Raw genomic sequence first — 22,777 nt, forward strand, 5'->3', positions numbered from 1 at the left:
CCCCGGTGTCTGAAGCAGGATTATGATTTCAAGTTCATAAGGAACACATTTTATGTATGTAGGCCAATGTGGTTCTGTGACAAATACAGAACTGTTATCCATCCATCCATCCATTATCTGAACCCGCTTATCCTGATCAGGGTCGCAGGGGGGCTGGAGCCTATCCCAGCATACATTGGGCCAAAGGCAGGAATACACCTTGGACAGGTCGCCAGTCTATCACAGGGCACACACCATTCACTCACACACTCATACCTACGGGCAATTTAGACTCTCCAATCAGCCTAACGTGCATGTCTTTGGACTGTGGGAGGAAACCGGAGTACCCGGAGGAAACCCATGCAGACACGGGGAGAACATGCAAACTCCGCACAGAGAGGCCCTGGCCGACGGGGATTCGAACCCAGGACCTCCTTGCTGTGAGGTGGCAGTGCTACGCACTGCACCATCCGTGCCGCCCAGAACTGTTATATAAACATTTTTTTAATATTGTGAATGTGAAAACACCACACCACAATTGGAATTCCCAGGAACAATAGCATTATGCATATGGGGTTTTGAACTAGCTTAGAGTTGTTAAGCGGTTGCATTCTCACTGTATGTGGAGCTAGATTTAAAAAACAAAATTACTGAAAACAAAATGACAGAAAAGGAGATTCTGGGTTTTTGCAAGACCTGGCAATATGTAGGCCTCACAGTGTCTCAGGTTTCATAATTAAGGCCTTGCTCGTTACAATGGTTTGACAAAACAGGCAAAGTACTGCAGACATTTTCTATTTCATCTATGAATAAGTTAAGCAAATATTCCTGAATATGTAGCAAGATCCAACACATTTGAGATTTTGAACATGAGGAGTAAATGTTCCAGATAGAATGGATACATGCTGCATTCATAAAAAAGCCACAAAACATTTTTATTTATTTGAGATGAGGTCAAGAACAGTTTCAGCATTTTGTCTTCATTTGTAAGTAATTGCTATATGCTGGTAGCAGTGTTGTATATCTAAGTAAATAAATAGTGTTACCAAAGATGTACAAATAATTGGAGATGCTACCAATTAGAGGCTGTATTTTCAGGTGAAGTTATTAACAGGGACATGTTCCTGGTCCTGGTCCCATGGAAGGGTTTCCTGTAGTCTGATTGGACATTGCCATACTATGTTTTGGCTTGAATTGGGACCTTCAGTTGGACCCTCACCTTCCTCATTGTTGGGCAGAAGAAGTAGCCAAAATATTCTAGCAAAGCTCATCCCAGAATAAATGAAACAGTGAAGAGAAACTGGAGAAGGCTATTTCATTTTTGACAAAAAAATTCATATACAAACCTGGCTTCCGTATGATTTTATAAATATCTTCTCCAAAGGAATAGACGGCTACTTTGAATATGAATATTCATTCATTCATTCATTCATTCGTTATCCTAACCCGCTTATCCTGAACAGGGTCGCAGGGGGGGGTGGAGCCTATCCCAGCATACATTGGGCGAAAGGCAGGAATACAACCTGGACAGGTTGCCAGTCCTTTGCAGGGCACACACCATTCACTCACACACTCAATACCTATGGGCAATTTAGACTCTCCAATCAGCCTAACATGCATGTCTTTGGACTGCGGGAGGAAAACGGAGTTCCTGGAGGGACATACACAATAACATTTCCAACTAATCTGCTATTAGCCTACCTTGACATAGTGATCTCTCAAAATGGTCAAAAAGGTGTTTTAATTGTGTTTTTTTTTTTTGTTTAACCTACACTATGGTTAAATATGGATATGTGTTTCTCCAAAGCATAGTTAGGTATTATGGTTTGAATCCTTTACTTTAATTTAATAATTGATCTTCCAATAATGCTGCTTTTAAAGTTTTTAAATTATTCTGTTTTCGTTCACTTTCGATCATAAGATGTTGTATTATGTGTTAAAATGGTTAAGAGTTACGAATTGGCGGTATGGTTAGGGTACAGCCTTCATATATATACATACATATGTATATATATATATATATATATATATATATATATATATATATATATATACACATATGAAATCTATTTTTCAAGACACACACACACACACACACACACACACACACACAAGAAAAAAAAAACATTTTTGGGGTACCAAATGTAATGCTTATGAAACCTGACTATAATTCGTCAGTGTGAATGTCACTCAGCGGTGACGTAGGCGGAAAGAAGTGGCGTCAGATTTGAAAATTGAGACTGGCGGAGGTGGATCTTGAAACGGTTGTTGAAGTGTTTGCTGTGATTTTGCCTGTAATATTTTAGCGTTGGAATATTAGTTTGCGATATTACTGTTGCCAAAAGAATGAGGCGAAGAAGCAGCAGTAGTACCGCAAAGTGCACGCCAAGAAGGCGTAACGACAGCTTGGGTTTTGACGAATTTGGTTTTGCCCTGAGTAAGAAAAAAGAACAAAAACTGCAACATAGAAGTCATGACTACAGGTCAGTTTCTAGCTTTCTAGCTTCAACATTTGCTATGGGCTTGTTGCTAAGGTTCAACATTCCCGGTGAAGAAGTTGCTGGTATTAAATCAGTAACGTTACAGTAAAACAAAAGTCATCCTTTGTTTTATAACGTCAATTCGAAGAACTGCCCTCTGTTTTGTTTATTTTTGTAGTTTATTTAATAACAGCAGGCTGAACACATTTGTTTCTGACAGCTACCCGCAACCAAACACTGTTAGGGTGAAGGAGTTGTGCGAACTTCTCAGCTACTGGAACGGGTCCAGCTTCATTTGCAGGAACCAGGTAAAATATTTATCCACGTGTTATTGACGATTATTATGAGGGAAATTGCATTACATGGGAGGGCTTTGGAGGTTATAGGTGAACGGTGCACACCTTTCTGTCGTGCTTTGACACTATTGTGCTGTTTGTAATTTACGCAGAGTGCATTGAAATTGATTTAATGTGCTTTGAAATAAAACCTGTCAGATAATAATAATAATCTGCTTCTCCAGCAAATTACACCAAGCACAGAACAAGATGTATCAGTGAAAATAAATGAAATGCAAAATATTTTTAGGAAAAAACTATTAGGATAACAAATACAACATCGAGGTTATTAAATTAAAATAACCTCAACAAAGGTTATTTTCATTTAAGATTTCTCCCCAGTATTTTGTTCCAATCATCAGTTTTGTCTGATTACCACAATTCTTCAGCCAGGAGGTAGAACACATTGTAAGATTTGCTCATTGGTGGAAGAAACACTTGGCAGGATCTTTACTTTCTGACCCCTGGACTTTCTACCTTTGCACTTGACTAGGAGATAAAAACATAAGTTTCTATTTTCCGACTGTAAACCAGGCTCACGTTAACAAGACCAATCAAAGCCCTGATTTTGTATTAAGAATTTCAACCAAGCTATAACAACAGGCCTTGTGATCATTTCTAGGGATGCACAGTGATATTGGGATCATCGATATCAGTTGAAAATATCTTAAAATGAACTTTCTGGTATTGGCCTGATGCTGAGATTATGGCCAATATGATGACACAACATTCACAAGCTAAAGAGGGATTACATTTCATGCACGCCTGATGGCGACATTGGCTCAGGCGGCAAGAGCAGGCGTCTGGCAGTCAGCAGGTTTGCCGGTTCAATCTCGCCCTGGGTGTGTCGAAGTATCCCTAAGCAAGACACCTAACCCCCAAATGCTCCTGACGAGCTGGTTGGTGCCTTGCATGGCAGCCAATCGCTGTTGGTGTTTGAGTGTGTATATGAATGGGTGAATGAGAGGCATCATTTGTACAGCGTTTGGATAAAGGTGCTATATAAATGCCAACCACTTGTCTGATGCTGTACATTAAGCATAAATGTCATTCTAAAAAAGTATCTTATTATTAATCCATAGCCAATTATTATTATTATTTTGCCTTTTTACCAGCCAAAGTCATAAGCAAAGCTAGACCAACACTTGTGTTCTCTGCTTAATAGTCAGCAAGGTGAGATATTTTGTTCTGAAAATATCTGAATGCTTGATATTTTCCCTTATACGTTGATGTTCATGCTTATCTACTTTATTTACTTGGTTGCAGTTTGCATTTGTGCGCTAATGTTTAAGGTGTTGTCATTGGCTAACACAGGCAGAATACTATCAGATGTGCCGGAATTTCCATATTGTGAATCCCTAATTGTTTTTACTTCAGTCATTCATTCGGCTATTTTACCTGCGGTCCTGAGACTGCATGTTGGACTTGGACCCCAAATTTTGTGTCTTTCCCCTCAGATTGAACGCTTTATCAGAATTGGGATCCCTCCAGCTCTCCGAGGACAAGTGTGGAAGTGTCTCTTGAACACCCATACCCTCAGGGAAACCAGCTCTTTCAGTTACCAGGTATTCACAATCACTGCAGAAGTACACTATCAGAAACTCACTATAAAGAGGATTTTGGTCGAACTGTCATGGTTTGCTGATTTTGTACTCGTTTTGCTAAGATTTTTCCAGAAAGAACCTACAGTAAGAAAGAGCGGTGAAATGTTGCGGTGTTAGTTAATGGCCTAGTGTTAATTAAAAAAGGGACAGTGAACCTTACATTTTTTAGCTGTTTACTTGGAGGAAATAGAATAACAGAGTATGCCAACTCTAGAGTAGAGTAGAGTAATGAGCATGTATTTGGACAAAACTTGCTGCATCTCCAGTACCATCAAAGATGACAAACTGTGGTCCTGGAAGGCCACATAATCTACAGGTCTCTGTAGTTTATTTTTTAATTGGCAGCCACTTTAGGCCAATCAACAACTGGAGAAAAAAAGAAATGCTCCAGCACTTACCCAGCAGACACTGCGGCCCTTTGAGACCCGCGTCGCGGGAGGTGTCGTGCTCTGTTAAAGAAAGCTTTCTGAAGTGTCCGTGTGGCGCAGAGATGCCTGAGAGAGATCCGGGAGCCGCTCGTAGACCTGGGAGTGAGCGAGTACAGCATCCTGTCGGCCATCGCCACCCTGAACGAGACGGAGAACGAGATGGGCACGACCCCCTCCCCCCCGCAGCCCCCCGAGGCCTCCGTGCTCTCCTGCAGCGACGTGGCCATCTTCCGCCAGATAGCGCTGGACCTCCGTGAGTCCGCCCGGTCGCTCATTTTCAGTAAAAAGAAATCCAAGCAAATCCAAGAACATGTCACCGCTGCAGCAGAGTCTCCAGGTTCATGGGATACAGAATGAAACACACAGGAAGCAGTGCTATTATGAGGCTGTACATATCAACAGATTATACCAATATTGTATACAATTATACCCATAAATACCTGTTTTTATATCATGCTGGCACTTCCTTCCTTGAGTGCAGCTGTCCCGTGTTGTATGTGCTATAGGAAATATTTCCAACCAAAGATAAGAGTGAAAATGTACTTGGTTTAAGTATCATTTTGTAATATACAGACATTCAAGCTCTGTTATGCCGTCTGTATTTGGACACTGACACATATAGCATTTTGTTGTTTTCATTCTGTACTCCAGCAAACAAACCATTTAAATAAAACAATCCCTATGTGATTAACGTGCAGATACCCAGCATCCGGTGATGTTTATGGGTCATAGACTTCAGGCAGTCATTGATTGCAATGGATTTGCAGCGAAATATTGAATATGATTAGTTTTGTTTATTTCAGATTGTGTTCTTTTGTCCAATTATTTTTGGTCCCCTAAAATTGGGGGGACTGTATAAAAGAAGCTTGGCTGTAATTCCTGCACGGTCACCCAAACCCTCAAATTAAAGCTGAAAGTCTGCACTTTGTTTTATTTCAACTGTTTGTTTACTGGAGTACAGAGTAAAAACAACAAGAAATGTGTCACTGTCCAATTACTTGTGGTCTGCACTGTGTGTGTATATTATACTCTGCTAAGTGGGCTCTGTCACAGGTTATGGTGGACATGATTTGTGGTGTATGGAGAACTCTCAACTGAGGATGTTGCTACTTCTCCCCATAGAAACAATATTCCCCAATGCTTTGTAGTGTTCTTTTTAGGTTTTTATATCATTGTTTTTCATAAGTAGACAAGACCTAAACGGCAATGTAAATAATGGATAGAATCCAAAAGAGAGGCTTTTAGCAAAAATATAAATTTATTATAAAGTTCATAGTGCAAAAACTGCAAAGTGCTCAGTTTAATTGATTTATTTGATCTGTATATATACATATACAGTACACGGACAGAGAGAGAGTGTTGCCATATATAGCCGTGTCATTCATAAGTTAGTGGGCAGTATGTAAACAGTGATAAAATAGATTTCCCGCTTGTTGCAGTCTTTATAAATGCCTCACTCGCTGAAAATTCAGCCTGTAATGAGTTTGTACTTGTTGGACAGAATGACAAATGGTCACGGTAGTTTGGTATGACCTGAAGTTGCTGAAACGTTTGCGCGTTCTGTGGGAAGGGCATGACAGGCTTGATCGATCTGAGTTTCGGATATGGGCATGCTTCAGCGCCAAACCTGGCTTTGTCCTATGTCGCTCAACAAGTCATACCTTGGATACCTGGAGCTCTTGCGGGATTTGTGTTTGCTTTCTCCCGAAGGCGAGGGAAGTGCGTGTTCTTTTTCAGCTAATCCCAGGTTTGTGTTCAGAGAGGTCATTTCCGACGCACCGCTCCCTCATGGGGGAATCTGCAGAGGCCATCGAAGGCCAGGCCAAGCTCTTTAGAGTCCTCACTGCCTACGCCCGCTACAACCCGCACATCGGATACAGCCAAGGTGAGTCTGACGCCGGGCACCTGAGCTACAACGGACAGGTCCCCAGAGAATTTTAAAGTCCGAAATAGGTAAATGGGACTTCTAATGGTCAAGAGAGGAATAGCAGCAACAAACACCTTCAAACCACAACACTGTTTATCCCTCCACCTTCTCTGTAAACACGCTGACATTGAAACGCCATTGGCTGTGGTAATTAGAACCAATTAGAACCACTCAGGCTGTCAACTGTATATTTTGAAACCCGAATTTAAGGACTACAAACACAGGCAGATGGTGAGTCAACATGTCAGTGAGCCTTTTTCAATGATAGAAAGGGATTTACAATGGTCTTGTAACAATGTTTTAACATGCAAATCTTACCTGTTGTACCTTTTAATATTACATAAAACATTTTTTTTGAATATAACGTTTGTTTGTGTATTTACTACAGCAATGCCAACTATTCATATGTCGACTGTTTCTGTACTTTGAACTGTTTTACAAATGGCTGTTTTCTTTTTGCCTTGATTTTCTTGTGCAAAACATATATGCACAAATATCAAATATCAAAATTATTTCCCTGTCAAATAGACAGATTGATAAATGTCTTACAACTGTGCATAAATGGGCCAAATAATGTTTACTAAAACATTTGCACATTGGCACGTCTGTTTCAAATCTGCAGCTCTGCCCATTGTGGTGCATGTTTCGTTGTGAAATGTCCTCTTATTTTAGTATATACCTTTATCAAAAATGAATACCTGACATCTCCTCTTCATGATAAAATGAATACATTTAAGAACTGAATTGGAATAGCTACAGGATGGCTCACCCAGGTAAGGCTGGTCTAGTGTGCGGATAGCCCCTTAGTCTGGTCTGGTATCAGGACCATCCCAGTACTGACTGCAGGGTGGTGCAAAATTGACTATTGTTGCTCAGGGATGGCAATGTTTTGCTCTCCCGGGATGACTGGTCCCCTTGTTAAGCTGCAGGTGAACCATGTTCCTCTGACTCATGTCTGTGTGAGGCTGACTTGTGTGATAAGAACCGGTGACTGACATCACATGCTTCAGTGGAGAACATTATTTAGAAGACATGCTTGCCTATGTCTCCTAAATAATTGCACATGTGGTTTCAATGTGCACTGATATAAATCTGTTTGGACATTCGAAAGTGGCACAAAAATGGAATAAAATTGTTTTAATTTTCATTAAACCATGAAAATCTGACATTTGTGCATTGTACTGTATCGGTACCGAAAACTGCACACGAAGGCAGACTGATTTTTTTACTAGTAATGGGGTTTACTTTTTAGCCACACGGTGGCAGTAGAGTACAATTAATGCTTTTTTGTGCCGTTCAACCAGATAATGAGTTCAGAATGACAAATATAAAATAATATATAAGGATAGAGCAAAGCAGGTGGCTTAAGTTATGCAGCTGTGTTCCTCTGTCTTTATTTGTGTAGGAATGTCATACATCGCCGCTGTGCTTCTGATGAACCTGACTGAAGAGGAGGCTTTCTGGGCTCTAGTCGCTCTGTTAGAGACGCCTAAATACCTGTCAGGCCTGTTTGACCACTCAATGGACAGGTAAGGGCTCTTAATGCAATGCATTCTCTGGGTGCGCTTCACTAGGCTGTACTTGCACATGCTAATGCAATCATTTTATTTCTGTGTATTTATTCATCCTTTATTGGTGCAGATAATGTCATTGAGATCACGGTCTCTTTTGCAGGAAACACCAGCAAACGTATCAAAACCTCTATGAAAACTTTAAAGCGACGAGGACATGTCAGTCACATGTTAATATTCAGCAGTAAACATACAGGGATTTATCAAAAGAACTAAGTGCAAACAACAGAAAGAAAAGACAATATAATGTGCTATAAGTTATGCCAGTGTTTCAGGAACAGCTTTACTGTGGCAATGGTTAAAATTGAGTCATGTTGAGTTTTCATTGTATTTCATTAACCATATTCCACAAACTGAGGGTGTGAAAGTACTACCCAGAAAGCAGAAGATTATGTTTTTTCTTTGAAGCTCAGAGAGCTCTTTGCTCTGCGATGGAAAGTGTGACATGCAGCAGTGTGCTTTTTTGTGTTTCCCGAAGGTGACAGCTGGAGGTGCAGCCTGTCTAATCCTCCTGTCTTTTCTCTTTTCCAGAATCCAACACCAGGCGAGGGTCTTCCACCAGCTCCTGAAGCACAGGAAACCCCTGCTGTCCCAGCACATAGTGAGTGAGAGTCTCTCTCAGAAACCCTCGCTCAATCCCCTGCTGTCCCAGCACATAGTGAGTGAGAGTCTCTCACAGAAACACTCGCTCAAACCCCTGCTGTCCCAGCACATAGTGAGTGAGAGTCTCTCACAGAAACACTCGCTCAATCCCCTGCTGTCCCAGCACATAGTGAGTGAGAGTCTCTCACAGAAACACTCGCTCAAACCCCTGCTGTCCCAGCACATAGTGAGTGAGAGTCTCTCACACAAACACTCGCTCAAACCCCTGCTGTCCCAGCACATAGTGAGTGAGAGTCTCTCTCAGAAACCCTCGCTCAATCCCCTGCTGTCCCAGCACATAGTGAGAGTCTCTCACAGAAACACTCGCTCAAACCCCTGCTGTCCCAGCACATAGTGAGAGTCTCTCACACAAACACTCACTCAATCCCCTGCTGTCCCAGCACATAGTGAGTGAGAGTCTCTCACAGAAACACTCGCTCAAACCCCTGCTGTCCCAGCACATAGTGAGTGAGAGTCTCTCACAGAAACACTCGCTCAAACCCCTGCTCTCCCAGCACATAGTGAGAGTCTCTCACAGAAACACTCGCTCAAACCCCTGCTGTCCCAGCACATAGTGAGTGAGAGTCTCTCACAGAAACACTCGCTCAATCCCCTGCTCTCCCAGCACATCGTGAGTGAGAGTCTCTCACAGAAACACTCACTCAATCCCCTGCTGTCCCAGCACATAGTGAGTGAGAGTCTCTCACAGAAACACTCGCTCAAACCCCTGCTGTCCCAGCACATAGTGAGAGTCTCTCACACAAACACTCGCTCAATCCCCTGCTGTCCCAGCACATAGTGAGAGTCTCTCACACAAACACTCGCTTAATCCCCTGCTGTCCCAGCACATAGTGAGTGAGAGTCTCTCACACAAACACTCGCTCAAACCCCTGCTGTCCCAGCACATAGTGAGAGTCTCTCACACAAACACTCGCTCAATCCCCTGCTGTCCCAGCACATAGTGAGAGTCTCTCACACAAACACTCGCTCAATCCCCTGCTGTCCCAGCACATAGTGAGAGTCTCTCACAGAAACCCTCGCTCAATCCCCTGCTGTCCCAGCACATCGTGAGTGAGAGTCTCTCACAGAAACACTCGCTCAAACCCCTGCTGTCCCAGCACATAGTGAGAGTCTCTCACACAAACACTCGCTCAATCCCCTGCTGTCCCAGCACATAGTGAGTGAGAGTCTCTCACACAAACACTCGCTCAAACCCCTGCTCTCCCAGCACATCGTGAGTGAGAGTCTCTCACAGAAACACTCGCTCAAACCCCTGCTCTCCCAGCACATAGTGAGTGAGAGCCTCTCACAGAAACACTCGCTTAATCCCCTGCTGTCCCAGCACATCGTGAGTGAGAGTCTCTCACAGAAACACTCGCTTAATCCCCTGCTGTCCCAGCACATCGTGAGTGAGAGTCTCTCACAGAAACACTCGCTCAAACCCCTGCTCTCCCAGCACATAGTGAGAGCCTCTTTCACAGAAACTCTGGAGTTAGTTCTGGCCGTTTTCCATGGCACAAACCAGTTCAGGGACCGTGTGTGTCTGGAACCTCTGAAGTTCCCGGAACACATTCCTGTTTGTTTCAACCAAACCTTGAGACCCCGTGAACCGCAATGATGAGAATTCGGTAGGTCCCAAAAAAGAAAATGTGTGCTTAACACCGCCAAACCTTCCCTTTGTAAACAGTTTTTCAAGATTATGTTACTACAGTCTAAATGGTCTTTCCAAGTTTTAATTAGCTTTTAATTTAATTAGCTCGTATTGGTCAATGGCGCATATTGTTTTATTAGGTGTATTTGGCAAGGGCAGTGGACACTAGTCAACCAAAGTTTCCTTGGATGTATTTTTGTATGAGTGCCGGATTTAGCAGAAATTTTCATCTGTAGTCGCTGAGCAGGTAGAAATGGGTCAAACTGAGTTGCATAACAGCTGCGCAATATCACAACAGCAGCACACAGGATTTGGAGACGGAGATTACAGTAAGTAGCTCTGCTGAGTTTGCTTGAGTCGTTACCAGCTGGAGCACACCCAATCATAGTTTGTCAGAAGTAAATGATGATTGCTTCATTAGCATTGCGCATCAAAGGCAGGCTGGTCAGCTGGTCTCCAATCAGTGTGAGGCTGGTTTGGCTCATAGTACTGTAAGACTGTTGGCTCATAGTACTGCAAGACTATTGGCTCATAGTACTGTAAGACTATTGGCTCATAGTGCTGTAAGACTATTGGCCTATAATGTGAGACTGGAGTTCCCCGTTTCTCTTGCGAGAGGAATGCTAGCAGCTCTGTGCATGTGTATTTGGACCAGATAGGACACCAGGCAAGGTCAGAAGGATGGCCAATTCCCAGACCAGGCTCAAATATGCATCTGAAATTAAATTATTAAATGTGTAAATGATGGTATAATTTGAAAAAGCTCCTGCACATCACTGGGAAAACATGCATTTATAAGAAAGGAGAATTCTGTTCTGGATCTGGTTGAAAATGGTGCTTTCTTTTTAAATTGACCGTAATCTGATCAAATTGGCAGGTGACTATAGTTATATTTAGGGTTTAATTTAGTTATTTGCCCTGGTCTGCAGTGAACCTAACTTGGCTTTACTTGACTGAGGATTGACAGCCTATGTACCATTGAGTGCATGTGAAATGTTTGCAGATTCCCAGGCCCTGTGCGATGAGCTTGTGATTTTACACATCAAACGATTATAACGTCTGATGTTCCCTGGAGCGATTGCCCTTAACCATTTGAAGAGTAGGCTTTTTGGAATGTTTTTCCCCAAAATTCTAAACCAGTGTTCTAGAACGCCAATGCTTTCAATTACCTGTAGTGTTTGTGACATCAGCATTAGAATGCTCAGTTAAGAGCATTCTAATCATATTTTTATAGCTTGCACCTAAAAGGGTTAAGTGCATCCCTCGAGAGTATGACCGCTGAGCCTAACCCTTGCTGGTGCCTAAGCAGTCAAATCTCCCAGCCTCCCGTATTGTTTGCTCTGGGTCACAGGCGGACTGGGGCAGTCGAAGGCAAGACGGCGCATTGTCAGCCGCAGAGGAGCTCAGGGAGAAAGGGAGCCGGTAGGATGGCGCGAGAAACACTTAAGAGTCACGCCCACTGTTTCCAGGAGCAGATGGCCGAGAGATGCACTTCATTTCACTGTCTAAGAGCACTAATGCAGTCCCGAGTGTGAGCCAGCGGTTTTTGCCTGAAGGTAATTTTTTTGCAACGATGGCAGATCGCGGGTGAGAAAGGAAAAAGCTACATGCTCATGAAGATTTAAACTGAAGATGTCTGCTATCAGAAATACAGAAATACTCAGACTGGTTTGACATGCTTAAGCGCTGTCTTCCTGTCCTGTTCTAAAGATTTGAAGGCTGTCTGCCTTTAACCCTTTCAGTCCAAAGAGTGGCATATGGCACTCAAGCGTCACTACCCTAAAATCCCAAGAGTGGCATATGGCACTCTGAACCTTATGCCCTTTCAGCCAGTCAGAATGATTGCTATGCTATAGTTTTGAGCCCCTGTTAAAACCCATTTTCTGGACTTTCTCAATTTTCTGAACCAAGGCCAAACCCCTTTGGGTGAAGCCACTTCATACTGGGCCTGGGACTGAAAGGGTTAAACGCGCCACCATAACCGAGCTCCTGCAGTGGTGCAGGTTGTAGTGGATGAGCATAATTTCCCAGGGTGCACTGGGGCCTTTGGATGACCTCATCTGCACCCATCAGCAGGACAATGACAGCACCCTCCCCCCACCCTGCTCCAGTCCTCCAGACCCAGGTGTCCGAAGGTTTTTTTGTTGTAACCAGGAGCTCAGAAATGGCCATTGATTAGTAAAAGGACTGGAGTTCAGAAACACGGCTGTAAGAACAAGCCACCAGGACTGTCTGATAGGAAATCGAAGAAGAAGGCAGGAACGGCTGCGGGTCTGGTTCAGCAAAATGTCTGGCCCCCAGTCTCACCACTGCTCCTCCCTCCATCCCCCTGGTACTGCTGCTCCTCCCTCCATCCCCCTGGTACTGCTGCTCCTCCCTCCATCCCCCTGGTACTGCTGCTCCCCCCTCTATCCCCCTGGTACTGCTGCTCCCCCCTCCATCCCCCTGGTACTGCTGCTCCCCCCTCTATCCCCCTGGTACTGCTGCTCCTCCCTCCATCCCCCTGGTACTGCTGCTCCTCCCTCCATCCCCCTGGTACAGCTGCTCCTCCCTCCATCCCCCTAGTACAGCTGCTCCTCCCTCCATCCCCCTGGTACAGCTGCTCCCCCCTCCATCCCCCTGGTACAGCTGCTCCCCCCTCCATCCCCCTGGTACTGCTGCTCCCCCCTCCATCCCCCTGGTACTGCTGCTCCCCCCTCCATCCCCCTGGTACAGCTGCTCCCCCCTCCATCCCCCTGGTACAGCTGCTCCCCCCTCCATCCCCCTGGTACTGCTGCTCCCCCCTCCATCCCCCTGGTACTGCTGCTCCTCCCTCCATCCCCCTGGTACAGCTGCTCCTCCCTCCATCCCCCTGGTACTGCTGCTCCCCCCTCCATCCCCCTGGTACAGCTGCTCCCCCCTCCATCCCCCTGGTACATTTCTGTGGAACGTGGAGCTCTGCTGCCCCTGCCATTAGGCTGTCTGGCTCTTGACTCAGACGGTCTCTAACAGGACTGAGCTCGCTGTAGGGTCTCTAACAGGATGCGCTCGCTGTAGGGCCTCTAACAGGACTGAGCTCGCTGTTGGGTCTCTAACAGGACTGAGCTCGCTGTAGGGTCTCTAACAGGACTGAGCTCACTGTAGGGTCTCTAACAGGATGCGCTCGCTGTAGGGTCTCTAACAGGACTGTGCTCACTGTTGGGCCTCTAACAGGACTGAGCTCACTGTAGGGCCTCTAACAGGGCTGAGCTCACTGTAGGGTCTCTAACAGGACTGAGCTCGCTGTAGGGCCTCTAACAGAAGGACTGAGCTCACTGTAGGGTCTCTAACAGGACTGCACTCGCTGTAGGGTCTCTAACAGGACTGCACTCACTGTAGGGTCTCTAACAGGACTGAGCTCGCTGTAGGGTCTCTAACAGGACTGAGCTCGCTGTAGGGCCTCTAACAGGACTGAGCTCGCTGTAGGGTCTCTAACAGGACTGAGCTCGCTGTAGGGTCTCTAACAGGACTGAGCTCGCTGTAGGGCCTCTAACAGAAGGACTGTGCTCGCTGTAGGGTCTCTAACAGGACTGTGCTCGCTGTAGGGCCTCAAACAGGACTGAGCTCGCTGTAGGGTCTCTGACAGGACTGAGCTCGCTGTAGGGCCTCTAACAGAAGGACTGTGCTCGCTGTAGGGTCTCTAACAGGACTGAGCTCGCTGTAGGGCCTCTAACAGAAGGACTGTGCTCGCTGTAGGGTCTCTAACAGGACTGAGCTCGCTGTAGGGCCTCAAACAGGACTGAGCTCGCTGTAGGGCCTCTAACAGGACTGAGCTCGCTGTAGGGCCTCTAACAGGACTGCGCTCGCTGTAGGGCCTCTAACAGGACTGAGCTCGCTGTAGGGCCTCAAACAGGACTGAGCTCACTGTAGGGCCTCAAACAGGACTGAGCTCGCTGTAGGGCCTCAAACAGGACTGAGCTCACTGTAGGGTCTCTAACAGGACTGAGCTCGTTGTAGGGCCTCTAACAGAAGGACTGAGCTCACTGTAGGGTCTCTAACAGGATGCGCTCGCTGTTGGGTCTCTAACAGGACTGAGCTCGCTGTCGGGCCTCTAACAGGACTGCACTCACTGTAGGGCCTCTAACAGGACTGCTCGCTGTAGGGCCTCTAACAGGACTGCTCGCTGTAGGGCCTCTAACAGGACTGCGCTCGCTGTAGGGCCTCTAACAGGACTGCGCTCGCTGTAGGGTCTCTAACAGGACTGAGCTCGCTGTATGGTCTCTAACAGGACTGAGCTCGCTGTAGGGTCTCTAACAGGACTGCGCTCGCTGTAGGGTCTCTAACAGGACTGCACTCACTGTAGGGCCTCTAACAGGACTGCACTCACTGTAGGGCCTCTAACAGGACTGAGCTCGCTGTAGGGTCTCTAACAGGACTGCACTCACTGTAGGGCCTCTAACAGGACTGAGCTCACTGTAGGGTCTCTAACAGGACTGAGCTCGCTGTAGGGCCTCTAACAGGACTGAGCTCGCTGTAGGGCCTCTAACAGGACTGAGCTCACTGTAGGGTCTCTAACAGGACTGCACTCACTGTAGGGTCTCTAACAGGACTGAGCTCGCTGTAGGGCCTCTAACAGGACTGTGCTCACTGTAGGGTCTCTAACAGGATGCGCTCGCTGTAGGGTCTCTAACAGGACTGAGCTCGCTGTAGGGTCTCTAACAGGATGCGCTCGCTGTAGGGTCTCTAACAGGACTGAGCTCACTGTAGGGTCTCTAACAGGACTGTGCTCACTGTAGGGTCTCTAACAGGATGCGCTCGCTGTAGGGTCTCTAACAGGACTGAGCTCGTTGTAGGGCCTCTAACAGAAGGACTGCGCTCGCTGTAGGGTCTCTAACAGGACTGAGCTCGCTGTAGGGCCTCTAACAGGACTGAGCTCGCTGTAGGGTCTCTAACAGGACTGAGCTCGCTGTAGGGCCTCTAACAGGACTGAGCTCGCTGTAGGGTCTCTAACAGGACTGTGCTCGCTGTTGGACCCCAGAGAGGCTTAGTCGGCCTGCAGCTGATGGTTCCAGTGTCGCGTCTGAAGGGCGGAGAGGATCAGCAGTATTAGGTTGTTATTGTCCGATTACTGGGCAGAATTACTGCAGTCAGGAGGATACAGTGGCTCTGACACAGCAAAGGACAGCTATCCCTTTACCCCTTCTCTCTCTCTCTCTCTCTCCTTCTCTGTTTCTGTCTCTATCAGTCCATTCAGAATGCTTTATTGGCATGACGTTCAGTGGCTTCAGAAAGTATTTTCCACAGGCTTTTGTATTTGCTCACCAAATCCAGGTGTGCAAGGCTTGTAGCGACTTACCCAAGAAGACTAAGCTGTATTTGCAGTCAAAGGGCCAGTACTAAATGAAGGGACTGAATTAAGGGTCTGAATACTCATGTAAATGAGAGATTTCAGTTTTTTCAATTTACAAAAATGTATATAAAAAATGCTTTGCGCTTTGTGATTATGGGGTATTGAGTATAGATTGATGGCAAATTTGAAATTAAATCTAAAAAGTGAGGTGTGAATACTTTCCGAAGCCACTGTAATTCCATATGTGTGTTGCCAAAGTTTTCCAAAAAGAAAGATTGCAATGTACATGACCTACAATGCTACATGTCATGAAATATAAACAAACCCATAACAATCATTTCATTATTATAAAATGATTGAGTTTTGGCAGCAGCTTTTATTTTAATTTATAATTTGTGATTCAAGTAGGTTTGACTTTGGGAATTCTGTTACAAAATTGGGGATGAAAATAAATATTTATTATTATTATTATTATTATTATTATTATTATTTTTATTATTATTATTATTTTTTAATTTATTTATTTACATTTAACAAGCTGTCTCAGTCTGCTCTTTGTTGCAATAGAGCCACTCTGCCTCTTCCCCATTTCACTGTAAATGTAAACTAAATGAAGTGCCTCATTAGCCACACTGTAAGTACAGTACACTGCTGTTTCATCATGCTGTGCTGTGTAGTGATAACTCTTCACTCTTGTCTGTCTCTTTCTCTCCCTCCCTCTCTCCCCCCCCCCCCCCCCCCGCCTCTCAGGAGGATTTGGGCGTGTCGTCCCTGCACTACGTCATGCCGTGGTTCCTGACCCTCTTCACCTCCCTGCCCTGCTGGGACTCTGTGCTGGCCGTGTGGGATGTCATCATGCTGCAGGGTGAGGTCTCTCCCCTCAGGGCGGGAGCACCGTTACCTCAGGCCCAATTGCGCGCGTGGCTCTCTACGCGCTTTGGGAGTCCGTCTGGTTCTTCACGGCTCGGCCCAGTGAGACCGTGAAGAGCGCATGATTCAGTCAGGCGCTGGGACTTATTTCTGAGCACCTTTTTCAAACGGGCTGGGCCGTTTTTGATCGACGTACATTTGTTATTGGGTGATTATGAAGGCTGAATTCTCCGAGACAGGTTAATCCATCCGACTTGTGTCCTGTCAATCAAATATTAAACCGCTTATAATATTAGCACCTGCTGGTGATATTTGCTAAGGAGCAAACGGTTGATGGTACAACTGGGAAATGTCAGGCCTGGGGGGGGGTGGTCACGGGTCGTGCGATGGGGGTTTGTGGTGCGTGTAAGGGGGCATTTCGGCTGGTCCCGGATTGGCTGAGAGGCATTGCCGGTCTATCTGAGGGAAACGGCGGTTCCGATGCCTTAAACCTCTGGGGTCCAGAGAGTGCATTCACAGAGACGTTCCCCGCAGGGCGTGCGGACGTGTCCGATGGGACTCATGAGTCATGGCAACCCTCTACATCAACAGCTTTGCAGTGTTGTGCAGTGCACTCTGCGGACCTGGGTTCAAATACATTATAGTCTTTACATTACATTACATTACAGTCATTTAGCAGGTGCTCTTATCCAGAGCGACATACAATGATAATAATAATAATAATAATACATTTTATTTGAAGTGGCGCCTTTCTGGACACTCAAGGTCACCTGATACCACAATAAAGTGGACCCGAGAGGAAAGCACAGTTCCAAGTGCTAAAGTGATCACCCAGATAAAACTTGAACGCTTGAAGAATAGTCCAATAACTTTCCAAGTAGCAATACCATGGTTGGCAGCTAGAATACCCCGAATACTAAAATAATTAACCACAAGTGGAATTACTGCCTGTAGCATACACAATAATGTTTGTTGTGGATTCAAATACTTTTCTGCATTTGACTAAGTTTGGCTGGTGTATTAGAACAAATGATCTCGAAAGCAGGCTGTTTTGCACCAGGCAAGATCAGTAGAGCACAGAAAAGTATTTCCTTCACCTGCAAAATAAAGCCAGTTATCCATCACTTGTATGCGTTTGCCACTTGCTATGGATGAGTTGGGGTTGAAGTTTTTGTGTATCACAAGTTCACTTAAAAGTGAAGGTAGCTAAAATAAGCTCAACCATTTACGCTTTAACATTTAAGTTCCATGTCTGAATATGAACAGTATGTTTTATATTCAACAAAAGATTAATGTTCTGCTGATAACTGTGTCAGGGGCAAGATGATATAGGTCACCACTTTATCCTGAGCTAAAGCGGCCCATCGGTCAGTAAGCAGCTGCTTGTATTAGTATTGCAGTGGTGCCTGAAATTGAGCCGTGGTGCTGCCCAGCTGCTGTCTCTGTAGGGGACACTCTGCTTTAGATGAACCGGCTCTTTCATGGGTGTTTCGTCTGTGGAAACAAAATGGCCTCCGTTTGGGTTTTTCAGCGGAAATTTTGTGAAATAATGAAGCTCTTAACACGTTTAAGGGTTTACTCACCCTATCCATGAAGCAAGTCACGCTTTAGTCCCAAACCTGTGTGCTACTTAAAGGCCTATATGCTCAATCTCACTTTTGTACTTACAGAACCATGGCACTAGCATAGCTACATCTACTGCCTTCAGTTAGTTTTTATGTCTCATTTTGCAAAAAAGTAATAGAAATAAGATTTTATGTCTAAATATAAGACTAAGATTTTTTAAGACTTTTTAAGACTTTTTTTTTTTTCAGTGTAAGCTTTCATGTTTCTACTTTTGAAAATTACTGTGGATAATCTGTTGGATATAACTGTAAAGATCAGAGCACTCCCAAAACCACATGTGTAGTGGAAATGTGTGTTCCCTACAGTCCGATATGAAAGGGGTCTCTGTGTGATCCCTACAGTCCGATATGAAAGGGGTCTCTGTGTGATCCCTACAGTCCGATATGAAAGGGGTCTCTGTGTGATCCCTACAGTCCGATATGAAAGGGGTCTCTGTGTGATCCCTACAGTCCGATATGAAAGGGGTCTCTGTGTGATCCCTACAGTCCGATATGAAAGGGGTCTCTGTGTGATCCCTACAGTCCGATATGAAAGGGGTCTCTGTGTGATCCCTACAGTCCTATATGAAAGGGATCTGTGTGATTCCTACAGTCCGATATGAAAGGGGTCTCTGTGTGATCCCTACAGTGCAATATGAAAGGGATCTCTGTGTGATCCCTACAGTCCGATATGAAAGGGATCTGTGTGATCCCTACAGTCCGATATGAAAGGGGTCTCTGTGTGATCCCTACAGTCCGATATGAAAGGGGTCTCTGTGTGATCCCTACAGTCCGATATGAAAGGGTTGCCGTACTCCCACAGCCCCGGGCGAGAGTCCTGTTACACCATAGGAAGCAGAGCATTGTGGGTAGTCCCTAGAGTGTCTCCTGGAGTCCTCGTCACAACGTGTCACAATGTTACAGACTTTTAGATCTAGAACGTTAGTGCCATGGGATCATTTAACCTTGGCTCACTTTCAGTCTCACGCCTTTCAAAAAGCCTGCCAGTGGCTTGGCCCGAAGGCTTTCACAAAATGAGAGGGAGATAAACCAGCACAAAGGGAGCCTTAGCAACCAGTCCTGTCACTTATCAAAAGCAGATTGTTGCAATTGACTTATTTCTCTGTCAGTCACTAAGTGATCTGTCAGAGTGACAGTTTTGTGGGGTGTGTACCTTTTGAAGTCACTGGTTTCATCACAGTCTCTGAATACAAACACCAATATCAGCACCCTATTTAAAATAATATTCATTTTGATTAGCAAGTTTAAGCTAACAAATCTGAGTAAGTGTAGCAGTAGGCTTTTGAAGAGAACTACTTCAGCAAATAAAGTAGTTTCAATTCAATTCTCAAATTCAATCCATAATGAGATTTTTTTTTAACTTCTTCCCCTTAAATTTGAGCGTTATTGTAGTTTCATTCGACTCACGATATCCCCTCTGCACACACCCACTCCTTTTGGAGAAAGAGCAGTTGAAAAATAGGGCAAATAACTAAGTACAAATGTGTACTGTAGCTATATTTAGAACATTCTCTCATAGGTGAGAGACCTTCAGCTGGAAGTAGGTGCTGAAATCGTGCTGTGAGTTTAATCTCTGTCACCTCTGCTTTCGTTCTGTGTGAGAAACAATGACTCATTTAGCAGAATACATCTGTGAGGACTGTACGTTCTCTTAAAAACCACACCTGGGCACCACAGTACAGAGGAACCCCACTCTGGAGCCAGACCTCACTCTGCCTTAGAGATGATGACAAACCGGAGTGCTACATTTAACAGTAGCATCTCTCTCTCTCTCTCTCTCTCTCTCTCTCTCCCTCTCTCTCTCTCCCTCCCTCTCTCCGTCTCTCTCTCCCTCCCTCCCTCCCTCCCCCTCTCTCTCTCTCTCTCTCTCTCTCCCTCCCTCCCTCCCTCCCTCCCCCTCTCTCTCTCTCTCCCTCCCTCCCTCCCCCTCTCTCTCTCCCTCCCTCTCTCTCTCTCTCTCTCTCTCTCCCTCCCTCCTTCTCTCTCTCCCCCTCTCTTTCTCTCTCTCTCTCCAGGTCTGTCGGCTGTGTTCCGGGTGGGCCTGGCCCTCCTCCAGCTACTGGAGCCCCGCCTGCTGCAGATGACGGATGAGGCCCTGCTGCTGCCCACCCTGCTGCGTGTGCCTGTTGAAGTGTGAGTGTCAATCACTGCCGCGCTCACAAAATGGCTGCCAATGGCTTCTCACTAACTGCTCTCACCTCAGCCTGCAGTGTGAGAGCAGTTTACCTGATTGATGGGATCTGGATACTCTGGGGTGCTGGGATTGGAGATCTGATTGGTCACTGCCTCAATGCATGTCCTTCACCCCTGATGGGTGAGACCTGCATCTCCCTTAACAGACGGATGTGACGCCAGCGTTTTATTTGATCATATGACCATTTTTCAAGACACGTGACCGTTGAAATGCATTGTTATTCCTAGGCCTTTCTATTAGTTTTCTATAGGGTGCCTTAGTCCATATTGGGATAAAACATGTTTATATATATATATATACAGTGGTGTGAATTTCCTGATTCCTGATTTCTTATTTTTTTGCATGTTTGTCACACTTAAATGTTTCAGATCATCAAACAAATTTAAATATGAGTCAAAGACAACACAAGTAAACCCCCCCCCCCCCCCCGTTAAAACATAACTTAACTTTGGTTTATCAAACCTGAGTTCAATTTCTCTAGCCACACCCAGGCCTGATTACTGCCACACCTGTTCTCAATCAAGAAATCACTTAAATAGGACCTGCCTGACAAAGTGAAGTAGACCAAATTATCCTCAAAAGCTAGATATCATGCCGAGATCTAAAGAAATTCAGGAACAAATGAGAAAGAAAGTAATTGAGATCTATCAGTCTGGAAAAGGTTATAAAGCCATTTCTAAAGCTTTGGGACTCCAGCGAACCACAGTGAGAGCCATTATCCACAAATGGCGCAGCGACGACTCATCCAAGAGGTCACAAAAGACCCCACAACAACATCCAAAGAACTGCAGGCCTCACTTGCCTCAGTTAAGGTCAGTGTTCATGACTCCACCATGCGAAAGAGACTGGGCAAAAACGGCTTGCATGGCAGAGTTCTAAGACGAAAACCACTGCTGAGCAAAAATAACATTAAGGCTTGTTTGCCTGAAAACGTCTTGATGATCCCCAAGACTTTTGGGAAAATACTCTGTGGTCTGACAAGACAAAAGTTGAACTTTTTGGAAGGTGTGTGTCCCATTACATCTGGCATAAAAGTAACACCGCATTTCAGAAAAAGAACATCATACCAACAGTAAAATATGGTGGTGGTAGTGTGATGGTCTGGGGCTGTTTTGCTGCTTCAGGACCTGGAAGACTTGCTGTGATAAATGGAACCATGAATTCTGCGGTCTACCAAAAAATCCTGAAGGAGAATGTCCGGCCATCTGTTCGTGACCTCAAGCTGAAACAAACTTGGGTTCTGCAGCAGGACAATGATCCAAAACACACCAGCAAGTCCACCTCTGAATGGCTGATGAAAAACAAAATAAAGACTTTGGAGTGTCCTAGTCAAATTCCTGACCTGAATCCTATTGAGATGCTGTGGCATGACCTTAACCTCTCCAATGTGGCTGAATTACAACAATTCTGCAAAGATGAGTGGGCCAAAATTCCTCCACAGCGCTGTAAGAGACTCATTGCAAGTTATCGCAAACGCTTGATTGGAGTTCTTGCTGCTACGGGTAGCCCAACCAGTTATTAGGTTTAGGGGGCAATCACTTTTTCACACAAGGTCATGTAGGTTTGGATTTTTTTCTCCCTTAATAATAAAAACCGTCATTTAAAAACTGCATTTTGTGTTTACTTGTGTTGTCTTTGACTAATATTTAAATTTGTTTGATGATTTGAAACATTTAAGTGTGACAAACATGCAAAAAAAAAATAAAAAAATAAAAAGAAGAGAAATCAGGAAGGGGGCAAACACTTAAAAAAAGTCATAACTATTTAAAAAGTATTTTAGCCTTATATTTAGACTTAATCATATTCAAATTTGTTTGCTAAAGAAGACAATGAGTTGAGAGAGTTTGACTCTCTTAACATATACCATTGAGGACAGTCAAGCAAAAAGTTACTTAAAAGCTAATATTTTCTACTTGAGAGAAAAAAAAAAGAAAGAAAAAAAAGATTGTCTCATTAAGACATCAAGACCAAAACACTCGAGACCTTTTTTGCAGAGCATTATTGTGAGCATTTGGATCACCGTGTACGAAAAATAAGTGAACAATTTCACATTATATTCCGACCAAGGAACCATTCGTCCGTGTTTAAATCTTGATGGCTGGTATTGAAAGCGCACAGCTTGGAATTGCCCCACGCCGTCTGGTAGTCCTGACCTCCGCTATG

The 22,777-nt window shown here is 44.9% G+C and overlaps 1 protein-coding gene across 1 annotated transcript in view; it reads left to right on the plus strand.

The window, feature by feature from the left end:
- Positions 1 to 2,229: 2,229 nt before the first annotated feature.
- si:ch211-266k8.4 (carabin) overlaps positions 2,230 to 22,777 on the plus strand; it is a 94,770-nt gene continuing 74,222 nt past the window's right edge. Inside the window, exons 1-9 of the mRNA XM_061222661.1 lie at positions 2,230 to 2,462; positions 2,680 to 2,767; positions 4,252 to 4,359; positions 4,887 to 5,079; positions 6,586 to 6,711; positions 8,159 to 8,282; positions 8,856 to 8,925; positions 16,676 to 16,790; positions 20,436 to 20,553. Coding sequence (XP_061078645.1) covers positions 2,326 to 2,462; positions 2,680 to 2,767; positions 4,252 to 4,359; positions 4,887 to 5,079; positions 6,586 to 6,711; positions 8,159 to 8,282; positions 8,856 to 8,925; positions 16,676 to 16,790; positions 20,436 to 20,553 — 1,079 coding nt within the window. The 5' untranslated portion in view covers positions 2,230 to 2,325. The remainder of the gene's footprint in view (positions 2,463 to 2,679; positions 2,768 to 4,251; positions 4,360 to 4,886; positions 5,080 to 6,585; positions 6,712 to 8,158; positions 8,283 to 8,855; positions 8,926 to 16,675; positions 16,791 to 20,435; positions 20,554 to 22,777) is intronic.

This window comes from Conger conger, chromosome 15 (assembly GCF_963514075.1).
Source record: "Conger conger chromosome 15, fConCon1.1, whole genome shotgun sequence".
NCBI classification, from domain to species: domain Eukaryota; kingdom Metazoa; phylum Chordata; class Actinopteri; order Anguilliformes; family Congridae; genus Conger; species Conger conger.